This window comes from Colias eurytheme, chromosome 9 (genome assembly GCF_061535395.1).
Source record: "Colias eurytheme isolate Ceu_HAF_F1 chromosome 9, ilColEury1 Martin Lab GWU primary, whole genome shotgun sequence".
NCBI classification, from domain to species: Eukaryota; Metazoa; Arthropoda; class Insecta; order Lepidoptera; family Pieridae; genus Colias; species Colias eurytheme.
In genome coordinates, this window is record NC_142988.1 from 11,263,956 (window position 1) to 11,280,847 (window position 16,892).

General features: G+C 37.0%; 1 protein-coding gene and 2 non-coding genes across 3 annotated transcripts in view; 2 read left to right on the plus strand and 1 right to left on the minus strand.

Moving 5' to 3' along the window:
• The window catches only part of Hml (hemolectin), a 50,918-nt gene that overhangs the window by 26,942 nt on the left and 7,084 nt on the right, over positions 1 to 16,892 (minus strand). Inside the window, exons 8-33 of the mRNA XM_090105929.1 lie at positions 16,723 to 16,880; positions 16,195 to 16,346; positions 15,744 to 15,883; positions 15,232 to 15,394; positions 14,830 to 14,954; positions 14,535 to 14,601; positions 14,185 to 14,286; positions 13,580 to 13,808; positions 12,452 to 12,647; positions 11,524 to 11,716; positions 11,212 to 11,300; positions 10,802 to 11,021; positions 9,867 to 10,037; positions 9,347 to 9,480; positions 8,987 to 9,105; positions 8,401 to 8,551; positions 7,415 to 7,593; positions 6,251 to 6,431; positions 4,881 to 5,011; positions 4,188 to 4,308; positions 3,576 to 3,722; positions 2,883 to 3,132; positions 2,269 to 2,397; positions 1,728 to 1,945; positions 830 to 988; positions 321 to 507 (exon numbers count right to left, since the gene is read on the minus strand). Of these exons, the coding sequence (XP_089962055.1) occupies positions 321 to 507; positions 830 to 988; positions 1,728 to 1,945; positions 2,269 to 2,397; positions 2,883 to 3,132; positions 3,576 to 3,722; positions 4,188 to 4,308; positions 4,881 to 5,011; positions 6,251 to 6,431; positions 7,415 to 7,593; positions 8,401 to 8,551; positions 8,987 to 9,105; positions 9,347 to 9,480; positions 9,867 to 10,037; positions 10,802 to 11,021; positions 11,212 to 11,300; positions 11,524 to 11,716; positions 12,452 to 12,647; positions 13,580 to 13,808; positions 14,185 to 14,286; positions 14,535 to 14,601; positions 14,830 to 14,954; positions 15,232 to 15,394; positions 15,744 to 15,883; positions 16,195 to 16,346; positions 16,723 to 16,880 (4,111 nt within the window). The remainder of the gene's footprint in view (positions 1 to 320; positions 508 to 829; positions 989 to 1,727; positions 1,946 to 2,268; positions 2,398 to 2,882; positions 3,133 to 3,575; positions 3,723 to 4,187; positions 4,309 to 4,880; positions 5,012 to 6,250; positions 6,432 to 7,414; positions 7,594 to 8,400; positions 8,552 to 8,986; positions 9,106 to 9,346; positions 9,481 to 9,866; positions 10,038 to 10,801; positions 11,022 to 11,211; positions 11,301 to 11,523; positions 11,717 to 12,451; positions 12,648 to 13,579; positions 13,809 to 14,184; positions 14,287 to 14,534; positions 14,602 to 14,829; positions 14,955 to 15,231; positions 15,395 to 15,743; positions 15,884 to 16,194; positions 16,347 to 16,722; positions 16,881 to 16,892) is intronic.
• TRNAA-AGC (transfer RNA alanine (anticodon AGC)) lies at positions 5,674 to 5,746 on the plus strand. The gene has a single exon. It is a non-coding gene; the product is annotated as a tRNA-Ala (tRNA).
• On the plus strand, positions 7,166 to 7,238 carry TRNAA-AGC (transfer RNA alanine (anticodon AGC)). Its single transcript has one exon. It is a non-coding gene; the product is annotated as a tRNA-Ala (tRNA).

Sequence of the window (16,892 nt, forward strand, 5' to 3'; positions counted from 1 at the left end):
TACGGCATATAAAAAATAATTATAATATAAATACATGTTTTCATTAATGTAAATAAATTTGTATTAGCGCTCTATAACAATGTAATTAAATAAGGGTTGGAAATACAATATTATATTTGTTACGCTTAAATTGTTTCTCGCTAAAATATCATCGAATTAATACAATTGTGTTAAGTTTTCCTTCCTCCGTTGCTAAGTGTTCAGAAAAATGAGATGCAATGAGAATCAGTTTATTCTGATCAATTGTGAAGTTTTAGTGATTGCGTTAAATAAAGGATTTTCTAGTTCTCTTATTAGATTGTGAACAAAAATCCACTGACCTTCAGCACACTTGCACAGCACCCGTATCTCAAAGTCCGGACAATCTCCAGCCTCATCGCACAAGAGACCATGCTCCAAACTGCACTCGACATTGAGTCCAGTTTCCTTTGCACTCTTGTGGTCCTTCACTGTGCGACACTCGATGTCTGTCATGTCCTCTTTCTTGCAGGTAGGTGTGCCGCTTGCCTGTTTCAGAATTTGGAAGAAGAATTGAATTAAAGATAATAATGTAAAATGACAGAAAATAAAATTGGAAGAATTATTAAAGTTGTAATTAAAGATTGTAATAGTGTATTTTGATTGTAATATTTAACTAATTAAACAAATAAATATATAGGTAGTCATGTCAAACAGTTTATGGGAAGAACAAAAAAGGATTTTGACATCGAAATCATTGAAATTAGGCACATATTTTGTAAATAATAACTTATTGTTAACAATTCACGAGCAGAATAAGAATGAAGAGGAGATAATTATAAAACTTACGAATACAATAAATAAGACTTACGAATTCATTAGGCTTGGGCAATGGTTCCTTTTCAACAGAGCGCTGATTGGAGTCCTTCTCTGGTCCACCGCGGTTGAACCACTCGCTCCAGCCGGACTTACAGCGGAACGCTTCATCGTGTGGGGTTGTTTCTGGCACTGGGGTGGAACCTGGTGTCGTCTGTGAAGTAAAAGAAGTAATTATGGTGTGTGGAAAGGGACAGTTTGTGAAATTGAAGCTTGGATGAGTGCATCAATAAAAGGTTCTAACACTTCTATAATTCGATTAGCTTTCCACCCGCGGCTTCGCCCGCGCAGTCAAAGAAAAACCCACATAGTTCCCGTGGAATTTCAGGGATAAAACCTTTCCTATGTCCTTTCTCGGGTATCAAAATATCTCTATACCAAATTTCATGCAAATTGGTTCAGGAGTTAAGGCGTGATTGTGTAACAGACAGACAGACAGAGTTACTTTCGCATTTATAATATTAGTATGGTTTTTCTTGTTCAAATGGCAATGGACTCTAACAGCTGTCTTACTACAAAAAACTTTAGACAGGGTTTAACTTTAAACACGGGTTCTCTTTAATCTGGTTTTGTCGTATTTAACATAGACAACAATTAAAGTGAGATATCCTGGTTTAAAGTTACACTGTTTAAATTGTTTTGTAATAAGACCATTATATTTTGCTGTAGACAGTGTGTATCACCAAGAACGTTTAGGTATATAAACGCCCTGCTATCAAAAATATAGCCCAAAGAACGGATCGGCGGCCGTTGACACTTTCCAAAATAACAATAGTTAAATATTACCGAAATCAAACCCTAGGTACATACCTGATACCACGTTGTGTCACTCGCTGTCAGGGTGACCATTTAATTATTATTTTATCTATTCCGAACACAGTGTTTAGTCTCACCATCTCCGTGGAGCAGGGCAGGCCGGTACACACTCTGCGCTGCTTGGAGCAGCGGCACGTGTGACACGCGTCCTCCGCCAGCACCTCGCCCTCCAGCACCACGCGCCCGTCCTCCAGCGTCATACACGGGGGCTTGCATTGCTTGCGAGGTACGCACTCTTTGAGCGAACTGTTGGAGTATACCGTGCCTTCTGGACACGTCTTGTTGGGCTTGCAACCTGTAACATGATACGTTTATTGGGGCACCGCTATCTAAGACACTATTAAAATTATCATTGTTGAAAACAAATAGATAACAAAAATTAAGCTACTTGTCCTGTTGATTGTATTATACTCTACAGTGCTATAAAATAGCACAATTTGGTAATGACAAGGATAGCATTTAAAGTAAGACAAAAAATGGTCCTTCGAGTTGGAACATTATCAAAAAGAAAAACACTTGCTTCGAAAAAAATTGATATTATTCAAACGAACAAGTATATATCATTAGGTATATTAAAAAATAATACAGCCAATGTTTCTAAATAACCATAGAAATTACCTTCAACACACGTTTCTTGTTCACAAACTGCTTTAATGTCCGCATAGTCGAGTATATTGTCGCAGGTTTCCGGAGGACACGCAGACATACATTCACTGTAGTTGCTGCACTCTTCGTCACATTGCATTGCTGTGAAAATAAATAAAATATCATAATAATATGTCTGTAAGATTTTTATGATTAGTAAAATTGTAGTGTGGTGATGCACTTTATACTCTACAGTATAGAGTACTGTAAATATCTGTACTGTAATAAGCGTGGACATGTACTGTAATGTGCTGCAGTACAATACTGAATCTGCATATTTATTTGGCATAAAAGTTTGAACGTTTTAAGTAAATTATTACGAATTCATTGACATAAAACCTTGACTAAATAAAAGCGACATTATTTTATAAGCATGTAAAAAACAAAAGTTATTTTTTTGTGCTTGATTATATGAGGGAATTAGAAATTAAATACTTTAGTGGATTTTCGTAACTATGCACTACAAAGGTCAGTCGTCGAGATAGTGATAGATTGAAAGAATCGCGTTAAAGTTTTTAATTTCTAAATGAAAAAAAAAAACACTTGCTCCCTCTCCAAAATTAACAAATACTAATATAAATACTAACGGCACAGTTCCTGTGTCCTCCACCGCAAATGCACCCCCCGTAACGCACACGCGTGCGCATACGCAGCGATTGCCGCGCACGCGCACTCGCAGTCCGCGCCCGCGTCGCACGCGCACGCGTCCGCCGCGCACCGCGTCACGAACGGACTGACGGGCACCTCGCTGTGGCACAGTGTGAACGGGTGCCGCTTGAGGGTACCGCACGTGTGGAACGCCCAGTCCTTGCGGTGTGCGCGTTCTGCGCAGTGGTCCTGGGTACAAGGGGTATGTATACTTTGAAAGTGATTTTGTGTTAGGATAAGAGGAAGATTATAAGGTCACACGTGACTATCTTGTATAAGGATAAGAAGTAGATTATAAGTTTACATTCATGAAATTTCGTGTTAGACGAATTTCAAAATAATGAGTGTGAAAATTTTTCTTAATAAAACTGAATTCTGGAAGAATCAGAGACAGAGATAGCATCCAATTGAAAAATGTAAAAGTTGGATATTTTACCAATGGACTAGGTACATTTCTATTCATTTTACACAATTTAGAATAATACATAATAAAAATAAACGTCAGTATAGACTTATTTCTTTAGCCAATTGCTATACATCTTAAAAATTAACAGTACATAATCTAAACCCTGATATAAACCATTAAACAGATAGCTTGCATAAAATCATGCTTCATTGAACAACACACTCACAGTCATCTCCTGCGGTTTCGGGCATGTCGGCTTCAGTTTCCACGAGTCAGCGAACAGTAAAGCAGAAGATTCGGCAAGTCCTCCGCCAGATGGCGTCTGGAAGTCGTCGCGGTTGTCACCGTTGAAGTTACCGCAGAGACCTTTCACCTGTAAATTTTTCATATGAGTAATTAATTTTTTAATAATATTTAAGTTTAATGCCATAAATAAGAAACATATTGTTGTTATTATTTATAGCCATTTAGATTAATTTACTACACATAATTATTTAATATTTTCTGTATCATGGATTGATTAATAAATGAATATTTTTTTTGTAAATAATACGGAAAAACATTTCACAACAGTAAATACCAAGTTAAGTACTTACTGCTGAACATGGTTTATTGTCAAAACATTGCATATATTCGTATTGCAGTACCGTACACCTCAGTAAAGAGTAATACAGTGTTTTACAAGAGTACACTACAGTGCAGTACACTACAGTATATTACAATACAGTACATCACAGAGCAATACATTATATTGTATTAAAATACAATGCACCACAAAGGAGTACACTAAAGTATACCATGCAATACAGAACACCACAGTACACTACACAAAACATACCCTATTCCTCCACATAGGGTCCAGCTTCACATACGCCCTTAACCCACGGTCCCACTGCACGCTAAGACCTGCTGTGGGCACGTCAAGGAACGTGTATACGCCCGCTGTACGGAGTTTTATCCTGCAATTTTGGATATTTTATTGACCTAATTAAAACTTGCAAAAGAAAACAAATTTTAGAGTGTTTGAAACGTCCGCGTCGGGTTAAATAATGTAATGAATAAATCGTCTTCAAAAACAGAATCTTATGAAATATATCTTATTTAGTAATATAATCGTTTAAATATACCAAATGTAAATAGATATATGAGAAAATTGAAGAATTGAAAATTGATTGAAATGTTAATTAAATTGATAGTCGTTTTATCCATCAGTTCAACGGTTTTAATAGACAGTTTAACGAACCACCAAATAACGAGACATGTTTTATATAAATATTTAAAAAAGATATTCAATAAATAAATAAATATTTCAGGACAATTTTCACACACGACACGATCTGATCCCATACTAAGCTTTATACATACCTATACTTTATTTATGCTTTAATATATAGGTATGTATCATATCCAATTAAATTAAAATTTTACATATTATATAAAGATTTTACAATAAAGGAAAAGTTTACATAAAATTGACCTTTTCTGTATCAAAAAGATAAATTTACTAAATACATGAACTATATTCACACACCTCTTCAAACTGCTTGCATCAGGTAGAGGAGCACCCTTGGCCAGGGTGGCTGTCTCCAAAGAGTCCCCACTACCAACACTGAGCGTGATTGCTTTGGAGCAAGTGGCCCCTGTTGTACCGCATGGGACATTCTATAAAAATAGAGGAAATAATTTATTATTGTATGTAATATTTTCCTATTTATTTTCGACATTTTATAGAGACATGACTATGCTTAATCCTGTCACTCGCGGACGAACCCGAGGGCAAAATCAAGTATTTCTATAGCTCATATTCTGAAGTATAACTTATTTCACTGTAAAGTTTCATCCAAATCCATCCAGTACTTTTTGAGATAATTTGTTACAAATATACATACAAATCATTCCTCTTTATTATATTAGTGTAGATTGATGATTACATAAACTGGTTCAGGTTATAAATTAAATTTATTTCATAAGCTCTACATTGAACATATAATATTAATTATAGACAACTATAATATCAGATAGTTAGATGCTTAAAGCATTAAATAAACTTGACAACATATTTAAAACTAGGAAATATAATTTTTACTCAATAAACTTTTGCTTACGCAAAAGTTTATTGAGTTGTTACCAACCTAACAATAAAATGTTAAATGACAATTGAATTAAACTGAATCATTTAAATGAGTCTTTTTATACATTGTAATAAGGTTGATGTTTGTTTTACAAGTGAAAGTCGTTTACATCACGTACGCGCATACCCAATACGCATACAAAAGTATAAATACTTTTTTTACGTGTATTTTTGTTTCACTGTTATTTGTATCGGGGGCGTAGCTCAGATGGTAGAGCGCTCGCTTAGCATGCGAGAGGTACCGGGATCGATACCCGGCGCCTCCAAGAATTTTTCTTGTTGTTTTTTTTTTTAATTTTATGTGTAAATAAATTTATATAGTTTAATAAATCTGAATGTGTACTTAAAATGTATTTTTTTGAATATGAGCTTTTTTTGTGGGCTTTTTCAAGACAAAAAAAGATTAGAAAAAGTCAAGTGACCAACGCGCGGCAGATAAAAATTAAAAATGTCACAACGATATTAGATTATGAGTGTATAGAAGTATGTTTTTTTTGTTTATTAATTTAATTTTAATTATTTGGACATTATAATGTCCCACCAGTGGAGTAAGTACTCTGCTCAATAAATTTATAGTTTTTCAAATTAAAAAATGAGACCAATTATAATTGACGTCCTTCATTTTTGGTTAAAAACATCCTATATAAATATTTATAATATTATTCAGTAGAAACGTAGCTTTCTGGGGGATTAACATGATATCTTATAGCAGTAGTTTCCTATACTAAAAATAAAACTGCCATAAACATCATAATTACATAATATCTCACCTGTATCTCAATACTGAATCCATCCTCCGTGTCCATAGTGCCTTTAGTCAATAAATAACTACAAACACCCTCGAAATCAAACATGGTACCATCAAACGAGACCATGTGAGAGTCCCCCCATGACATGCACAAGCCTGAGCACTGCTGCTGCGTGCAAGACCATTTGCCGCTCACGCATTTACTAAAATATAAAAAAAAAATGTTTATTTTTTTTGTTATTGGACAAACATAGTATTTTTTTGATATATTGAAAAGGAACCGTGTCACATCACCTGCGGAAAGAGTGAATTTTTTTTTCAATTTTTGAACATGTGAAAATGGAATTAGAAAAAGAATGTGTTTGCATTTATTGCGGAGTATGATTTTTTTTTTAATAAAGTGGACCAAATGTATGGTTTTTTTTTTCGACCAAATGGATGGACAATAATCATTTGCTAGAGAGTAAATTGTTACATTTACGGGGGTGATAAGTAATTTCAACTTGCAATTTTTCATAATATTTCTATACATAAGTATATTAAATTATCTATTTGCCCGCGGCATTGCCCGCGTGTTGTTTATTTACATTAATAAATGATATATAAAAATCACTTCACAATCCGTTGTGTAGTTTTAAAGATTTATATAAATAGGGACGGACAGACAGCGACAGCGGCTTTGTTTAATCTATGTATTTTTTTTATTTTTCGAAAATGACATTAAATTCTTAAATCTAATGTCTTTAAATTAGTCGAAAATAATAATTTTTTTAATAGATCTTATATCTGTTTCAACATTCATTGCACGCATTCATTGCCTAACGAGTTGTATTGTTCTCGTCGACGCAAGTGAAAGGTGCTCTAATTAAAATACGCATTGCTTGTATTTGGCGTACAATTTTTTTTTGGCACTGTTTCTTTTGAACGTTTTAACATCGGGGGCGTAGCTCAGATGGTAGAGCGCTCGCTTAGCATGCGAGAGGTACCGGGATCGATACCCGGCGCCTCCAATTATTTTTTACAATTATTTATCAAAAAAATTAAGATTAAAATAACACAGATCCGTTGACATTTAGGAAGTTTTTTTCATTTAATTTTTTTTTACACACGATTTTTTTTTGTTTTTTTTTTTTTTGTCACGCAACACTGGCAACACGCATCTGTCAGAGTGTGTTGTCTGTCTCACCAAGTGTTGCACTCCTCCTGCATGGTGTGGCCGTCCGGGTAGCTGGTGCCGCCGTGATGGCACGGGCACGCCACTGGCAACACGCATCTGTCCGAGCTGGTGTCGAGTACGAAGCCAGGCTTGCATCGGCATCCTGGACGACACTCTCCGGATATGGTGGTGGGTGGCAGGTGCATGTTCTGTAAGGAATTATAAATCAGTTGGTAAAAATAAAACAGAACTTATAAGGTACTAGCGGTCCGCCCCGGCTTCGCCAGTGGTACCTACATGTTTACGTTTTTTTTTTCATAAAAACTATCCTATCTCTCAAGTTGGATCGAACTGCACATGGTGTGCGAATTTTATTATAATCGGTTAAGTGGTTTAGGAGTCCATTGAGGACAAACATTGTGACACGAGATTTATATATGTATATTAAGATAATATAGAGATTGTCTAATCTAAAAATGAACGCCCCTCCACTAAACTTAATTGTTTCAATGTGTGAGGACAAATAATTATTGAACCACTTTATATGTGTGCGCGCGTCGATTCTACTGCAAACTTTGACACTCGCGCACTGATTTGTCAACTAATCGGGCGATCAGTTCAGGTGCCTAGCATTGTATGGCGGGGAGAGCGCGCTATGTACGGAATGACACGTCCGTTCTGTCGTGCATCGCGTCATTTATGCACTAGTTGGCCAACTGGTCCTGTCGTTCGGGCATGGACGGGACTGGAGGACTGAACGACCAATGAGGCAGACCAATTTGTGTGTATTGCGTCTATACACGTACTTTGAATGTGAGCGTAAACACAGTGGAGGGGCGTTCATTTTTAGATTAGACAATCTCTACCCTATTTAATTTAACCAAACGGAAATTAAGAAGGCAATTCATTCACCAGGTAAGGCCTTGCCAAGCAAGAAGTCAAAATGACTTTTAACGTTCATAGAATCTTTATCACCAACACAAAAAAAATCTTCCTACATAGAAACCATCACCAACCTTGCAGGTCACCGGCTCAGCACTAAGGCAGGTAGTGAACTCCATGTTATTAGAACTTGTGCAGTTACTCCGCAAGTCTTCAGCGGGAGGATACGCAGCGATATCTTCTGGAGTTGCTGGAGTACACTCCCAACGTGCGCCGGCGCATGTGCTGTGGAATTTATGTAATTGTTTATAATCAGTAGATCATTTAACTTATGATATTACGATTGCTATGATAAGTTTTCATAAAATATCAAGAATCCTGCCACAGAATAAATAGGTGCGACAAAAAAATATTACTACTTGACAATAAAGTGCAAATCAGTGCGCAGTGCCTACAGCGATATTTAGTTGAATGTTAACGCTCTCTTCTAACGCTGTTTTTATTGACAAGGGATGATGAAAAAATTAAAACATTTACTTGAAGATCAAAATTTTTTACTTACTTTTTTGTAATTTAAACATATACATGGTGTCCCACTGTCAGTGTACTAAGCTCAAATTTTTTCATACGCTGAGTTCGAGAAATTACAAAAACAACAAAAAAAAAATAATTTAGGACACCGACGGTAGGGCACATTGTATTCATGTAGAATAACATTACCAAAGCTCCCGCTCCCGTCGTCCAGCTCGCACCAGTTTCTGTCCCGCTTTATACGCGAGCCCGGAGTGATAACAACCACACTTGGCTATTGGCACACATTCGTTGTTGTCATCTAACACCTGAGAGAAAAAACATTTTTATGGCAAAGCAAGCAAAGGAGCAGTTAGACTTAACTTGCCACAATCACGCTTATAAAGATAAGTGTAAATAAATCTTTACAAATGGATTGAAGAAAAACTTTGCATAACGTGTTGTGACGTGTTGTGATGTGACCTGCCGTGACGTGTCGTGTTGTGTCGTGAGGTGTTATTGTGGCATAGCGCCACGACACGTCACGTCACATCACATCACGTCACGTACCTGTCCCGCGGGGCACGCGCACCCCTCCACACACTGCGGGCGGCAGTTGCCCGCATCCAGCGCCACGTCGGTGCACGTGCGCACGCAGCTGTCTGCGCATACTGTGTACTCCTGCCCGCCGGTGCATTGCAGCTCTGTGGATAGTAAAATATTATTAAAAAAAGAACTTGGGCATTGACCAAAAAATAATGTTTTTTACATGCTACTCTAAATCAGTGATGATAAAGATCTCGTTTTTCAAATTTTTTCATCGGGGTTTTGAGACTAGGCGAGTATGCAGGAATCGAATTGATTTTTTCAACATATCTGCGCATGTTAATAAAATAACCACTGCTCGAAACGGTAAAGGAAAAGATCGAAGAATTAAGAAGTTCGACGTGTTGTGACATCTACCAACTCGCACCGCTTTGCCAGCGTGGTACAATACAGCCTGTACCTTCATAAGAGGCTTGTGTACCAGTGGGAACATAACGTGCTGAAGATGATATGCTACTTTAAAATAACCAAGTATATATCTCACCGCACTCCTTGACGTCGTACCGCCAGTGCACCATGACCCCAGCGCGCGCGCACGCGTCCGCGTATCCCGCGAGCGCGGGGCACAGGCACCGCGCCGCGTCCCCCGCGCACGCGCACATGTCGTACACGCACGCCGAGTAGTACGGGGCCACGTCCACGTGCCAGTGGCACGCTGGAAACGTGGATACGTTTATTTATTTATCCTACTAATATTATAAATGCGAAAGTTTGTGAGGATGTGTGTGTGTGTGTGTTTGTTACTCTTTCACGCAAGCTCAAAGAAGGTTATAGTTTTGCATAAGCTGAGTACGTAAAAAATACTTATAAAATTCCAGAAGCATTATTTTTCAAATACATAGATGAATTTTTAAAACTCTATGTTTACACCCCGATCAACCAACCCGCCCAACTTTGCACGAGAGCTATCGTTTAAGATTACGTTTTGGCGATTTCGGGAAGCTAGAAAAGAAAACATGGATTTTAAGGAAAAATTTAGCAAACAATTTTTAACGTAATTTTGTTGTTTAAGTATTTTTTACGTGATCAGTGTATGCAAAAGTACGAGTCCCTTCGCGCTTAGTATATCGATAGTGGGACACCCTGTATATGTAGTCATGAAGTTTAATCCTAGTATTTCTATGAATTTAAGTTGTACATTTATGAATATAAAGAAATACAAAATTGTCCAAAGCAAAATACTGCCAACAGGTATATTTAGGCAGAGTTTGAATTAGTATTTGAACATTACTACCACGAAATAAAGTGATAATTTCAACGAATGTTTTATAGATGATTTTATAAAACGCCGCTCGAACTATTTTGACTACCTAAATAGGCGATTATCTAGATGAGTATCTCTTTATAGTACGAACATTTGCGCAAACTAATTTGTCTAAATAAGGTATTCTAAACAGTTCATTTAAGATTAAAACTGACCTTCAAACAGCGAACTCTTGAGCTTCCCACAGTACTGTTCAGCCACGCCCTTATTCTCTACATTCACGGTACACGGATGTTCCGGTTCCTCAGTACTGGTGTCATCACAGAACTCCCTGGTCTTCCACTTGTTGGCGAACGCTGCTGCACTCTGCTCCACGTCACCCTCGGGGGTGAGGAAGTCGTCCTTTTGGTTCAGGTTGAATGTACCGCAGAGACCCTGGAAATAATATTGTTAATGACAAAAAACTTATTTTATGAACCTTTTCTTAATTGAAATTCTAGCTCGATGTTGTTGTTTTTTTTTAGTTAACACTTTTTCACTATTAAAAACGATCATGTATCCAGCTCATTATCTGTTTATCGGTAAAAAAATATTGTGGAAAAAAATATGATTTCAAATAATTTACCTTAGTTTGGTCAACAAACGATGGTGGTACATCAACGAATACTCTGGTATCGCCGTCCCACCATATGTCCACTTTGATAGGAAGTTGAACTGTAATAAAAGACAAATATCTCTGCATGTCAATCTTCAATAATAAGGCTGTTTTATTTTGTATCAATGTGTGTTAATGAAATATTATATGCTACCAAATTAGTCATGACCCTGATAGCTACATTTGGCATAAAAATATTTTCATACAGTAATTGTTATTTTGGCTGAAATAATATATGCAAAAAGTTTTAATATCGGCCATTATTATTATTTAAATACTTACCAATAACGAACAAAGATGACGCGACGCGGATCCTAACATCACCCACAGTAACAGGCAGTGTGGAAACTTCCTTCCCATTGGCTAAAATGAAACCGCCCTGTTTCATGTGAATTTTGACTCCGTTGTACTCGATGTCTACTGCCTTGGTGCAAGATGGCTTGCCTTCGCCTTTGTAGGGTGCTAGATTCATTGCCTGGATAGGGAAATTATAAGAAATATCATATCCATACTTAAAACATATAACCATTTTGACGTAACTGTCCACTCAAGTAAATTTTCAGAGAAAAAAATATTTAAGAAAAAAATGGTTTCCTTAGTAGTCTTCTCTGATCGAAAATTTTTGCTTGAAAACAAAACTAATGGTCCAATACAAGTTAAGTCCAAGATTAGAGTACCAATTAAATCGTTACCGCAGTCCATCGTATCGTATATCAACCAGATTTTTTGCCCCAAAAATTATATCTAGCTATATACCTCAGTGATAGCCACCGAGCAGGCCACATTATCCACATTAACGGTAAGATTGTTCGTCGCTAGCAGGGTATAGGAGCATCTCCTCATGAAGTCGTACCGTACCAGATTTGTGTTATTTTTTGTTTGCCCCAAAGTTTATATCTAGTGATATACCTCAGTGATAGCTCCCGAGCAGGCCACATTATCCACATTAACTGTAAGATTATTAGCGGCTAGCAGGGTATAAAAACATCTTTTCATGAAGTCGTAACCCCTACTATCAACTAGTTTTTTTTCCCCAAAACTTAAATCTAGCTATATATCTCAGTAATAGCCCCGGAGCAGGCCACATTATCCACATTAACAGTAAGATTGTTCGCCACGAGCAGGGTATAAGAGCACCGTCCCATGAAGTCGTACCGTACCACATTTGTTTTATTTTTTTTTGCCCCAAAAATTATATCTAGCTGTATACCTCAGTAATAGCCCCGGAACAGGCCACATTATCCACATTAACGGTAAGATTGTTCGCCGCGAGCAGCGTATAGGAGCATCTCCCCATGAAGTCGTACCGCAGCCCGTCGAAGGTGGTGTAGTGCGGGTCGCCCGCCGCCCCGCAGCGCGCACCGCACGCTGCTTGTGTGCACTGCCACTCACCGCTTGAGCACGTGCTATACAATACACGTTACGATATAGGCACAATATACATACATACTGTAGGGAAACTTCATACAAAACGTTCGAAATGGCTCACGCACACAAGCAAGCGTGTCTAAGGGTATCCTTATATTTGTCAATTGTCATAATACCCTTACGATTCTCGTAACCACGATTTCTTGTGTATGTGAGCCATTTCAAAAATGTTGTATGAAGTTTCCCTACTGGTTGTATCTGTATATTGTGATATAGGTGAGAACAGATGCGAGATCGTCTGGATACTCGACATCTGTTACAATGCCGTTTGTTACAATGTACGTATGTTAATTTAGTCTCAATTTGTAATTAAACTTGAGCAATAAAGCATAAATAACTAAATCTAGGAGGACAGATGCAAAATACACTTTACCAATCCAATCAAATTCAATTTATATATAAACTAGCGGTCCGCCCCGGCTTCGCCCGTGGTACATATTCTGCAATAAATTGTTCTTTATCAGGGTCTAAAGATTGTCTGTGCCAAATTTCATCAAAATCGGTTTAAGAGGTTTAAGCGGGAAAGCGTAACAGACAGACAGACCGAACCAGAGTTACTTTCGCATCTATAATATTAGTAGGGAAGTAGGGATATCTAGGCAGGAGAAATAACTATCCATCGAGGACAAATGCGAAACACTCTTGATGTGTAGTCAGAACAGGATCCGCACACTGCACTCTATATGCCTTTTTGAAGCAAATACGTAAAGTAGAGGCTAAAATGTCACGTGACTCTTTATATTTCCATTCATGTACGTTGCTAAAAAGATTTCTTAAAATGGAAAAAGCACTATGAATACATATTATAAATAAATATATGTATAATGGGGACGTAACGGATTCAAATCCTGTCCTATATTCTGTGACATTGTACATTTAATCTATTAACCAAGCACTCCCGAATACTTACCATGTATTACAACTCTTGCGCACAGTAGCCCCCGGCGGGAACACCTTGTTCCTGGTCCTACAGGGACACTCCTCCTGTTGCACGCAAGCACCACGCTCCAGCAACAAGCCGGGCGGGCAGAAACAACCCTCCACACAGGAGCCATTCCGCCCAGCGGTTGGGAATGCACAGCTCGGTTGGGCATCTGGCCCGCAAGCGCTGTAGATCTTGCCCGCGGGACATTTTATTGCTGGAAGATTACCATTTAAGTGAAAGAAGTCATTTTAATATGCAAAGGTTACGGAATACTACCAAATTGCATTAACACTGCCGCTTAGCCACCAAATTGCGATTTACAGTGGCAAGGACAATTAAAAGAAAGACATCTCTATTCTAATAAATAAAAGGGATATCAATACTGAAATAACTTTGCATGAATGAAAATAAAATATTTATTTGCAGTATTGAACAACACTAACATACCTGGGAAGACAAATTTGCCCAATTATACACCCCAATCACATTATATGACATTATATACTTATCGCATTCAATCCTCTTTAACAAAAGATACATTTACACTGACAGAAAAGCCCATAAATTTTCTCCATTATATAATAACTTACGACAAGTCTCAGCGTCCCTCCAGCTCCTCATCTCCTCGACGCCATGCCGCAAGCACTCCTTAGCGTACACGGCAACCGTTTTGCACGCACACTCTTCCGGATCTATAACTTTAATCAATTAGCTTGTGATATTTAATGAATCTTAATGTGTATTTTTGGGAATTTATTTGGAAATTAGGAAAAATCAAGCAAAAAATATAAAAATAGTTTGGAGCAAGAGTTGTATTTTAATGGTAGTAAGATTTTATTTTAAATTCCAATCCAATTTTAAAGATTACAAAAACAGTTTCGTACAAGAGCTAAAATTTGATTTTAAAGTAGTTCAAAAGAAACGCAATGAAATAACTCACTTTGGCTTTTAGTACACGCGCAGTAGTCCCATTCGCACGCATCCAATAGTTGACTCACATCCATCACCTATAAATAATTAATTAAGATTAATATCGATAAATAAATAGTCGAATAAGCTCGAATAATGAAGCAATAACAAATTTGATAGAAAGCTACTTCTGTAAAAAAAATAAAACACTAAAAAAGTGGTCTCTCCATATTAGTTAGCTTTTAAAATAGGGCTTACTAATATGGAAACCCCTTCTTAAGATAGTATATTTTTATTTCTTGTATTCTAGTGAAAAATCAAATCACCTCAGAGCACTTCCTGAACTTGTCCTTACTGAACATTTTGCGGCAGAACTGCGTTGCTTGTTTCTTTGTTTCATCTGATGTGTTTAAACATGCGTTTGTCTCGCGTGTGCTGCCAGTACATACATCTGCGAATAAATTGAAACTAGGTTTAGAATGCTGAAAATCTTAATAAATTCTATTCCTTTAATTGCTTAACCATTTTTTAATTTTCTGAAAGTGATATTAGATCCAAATACATGCGTAAATATTCACCTTTTTTTTTAATAAGACATCGGATTTGTTGATATTGCAAGTCTGCTCTAAGAACTTTGTATTCCTATTTCGAATAAGAACACATTCTAAAAGAAATGTGACATTGGGGCAATAAAAATAATTCCATAATTCCCCTTGCCTATAACTTACCACCAATCTTATGAACTTGCCACGAAGACACCATAGCAGAGAGAGTACTTGCTTCTTTCTTCTCCTTGGTCATCATATCATTTTTAAAACTACCGTCCAACGTCCCGCAGAGACCTTCTGTCTTGTTCCATAGAGCTGCTGTGCCTTCTACCACCACTAGATTCTGTTTGATATTACATTTTATTTTAATTTAAAATAAACAAAGATTTTGAAGTTTATAAATGTTTCCTGGAAGTCGTATAACAAGAATCGCTGCAACTGTTTTGGTCCTTCGAGTCGGAAAAACCCGGAAAACGTCATTGAAATACATTAATTATATTTTGAATTCTGTGACTTTTTTTCTAACTGATACAATTTCTTAAAAAACTTAAGATTTCAATCACCTATCATTAATTATTGTGAGAGAAAAAGATAAATAATGTGAATTTGGATTTCAGTCACTCATCATACACAAAGTAAAATACACATTATGTTAACAAAAACAATATATAAAATACAGGTTTCTTACTTACATTTAAGTCCCATTTAATAGTTACTCCTAGAGAATCCAATTCAACAATTAGATTGTCTGTGGGCATGCTCACGCGGATGCCAGGCAGAGTCGCAGGAATTGGTAGCACTCGCTTTGTGTTGCGAAACACTACTGTATCTCCTGTGGAATTATACATTAATTGACACTCATTTTAGTAATAAATAATTTACTGTTGTATATAAAGAATCCATAAAATTATGACAGGATGGCAAAAATTGGATGAGGTTAGCCATTAGTGCGTTAAAATTATTTATGGTGATGATAATAATATATTATAGAAATTTTATCAAATTTTATCAAACAACATATTATTCCATAAAGACACACATGACTAGAATCCCATAAAGATTACCATGAAATCTTAAACTGGTCCGAAAACTGCCAAAGGACCCTATTCAATAGGAAAACTATTCTGCAACATAGAAACTTACCAGAAGCGCTAATCATGTATTCCTTATCTTCCAGAAAAACGCTGATTATCGATGGACAGAAAGGGCCCTTACATTCAGGGTGGGTTATAAACACTGTGTATTTGTGCTCCTCCGCGTCACGGACCAGGATGTGTTGGCAGGGGGATTCGAAGCTGTTATAGAAATATAACAGATTTAGTTATTAGTTTTATTTCAGTCATTTAAATAGTTAATTTATAAAATGCTCTTTCTAATAGGACTAAAAATCGTGAAACATATGTACTGTCATAAACTAGAAAAAGGCTTCTACTAAGCTTGCACCAACTTGGACAAAATACTTTTAATGTAAATAGTGCAATAACCGAGTGGAAAATTGGTCGGAAAAACGTTATATCGTACAATTGTGGCTGAATATTTCAATCCACATCTTCAGTGTTTAAAGATGCTACAAACCGTACTTGTGAGGGTAGCCATAGAATTTGGCGTGTATATTATACTCATATTATATAATATTAGGAGTACATATTAGTAAACAGCATGGCTCCATACCTATAAATCTTGCCATCAAACGTTTTATAGTGCACTCCGGCCCAGGTAAGGCAGCTCCCCCCCTTGGGAGTTAAGTACTCTACCACCGCGGGATGGATTGCTGGTCGTGGACTGGTCAGGGATTCCGTAGAATTTGGGGTGTAAATTGAGTAGTATTGCTAAGGAAAAGA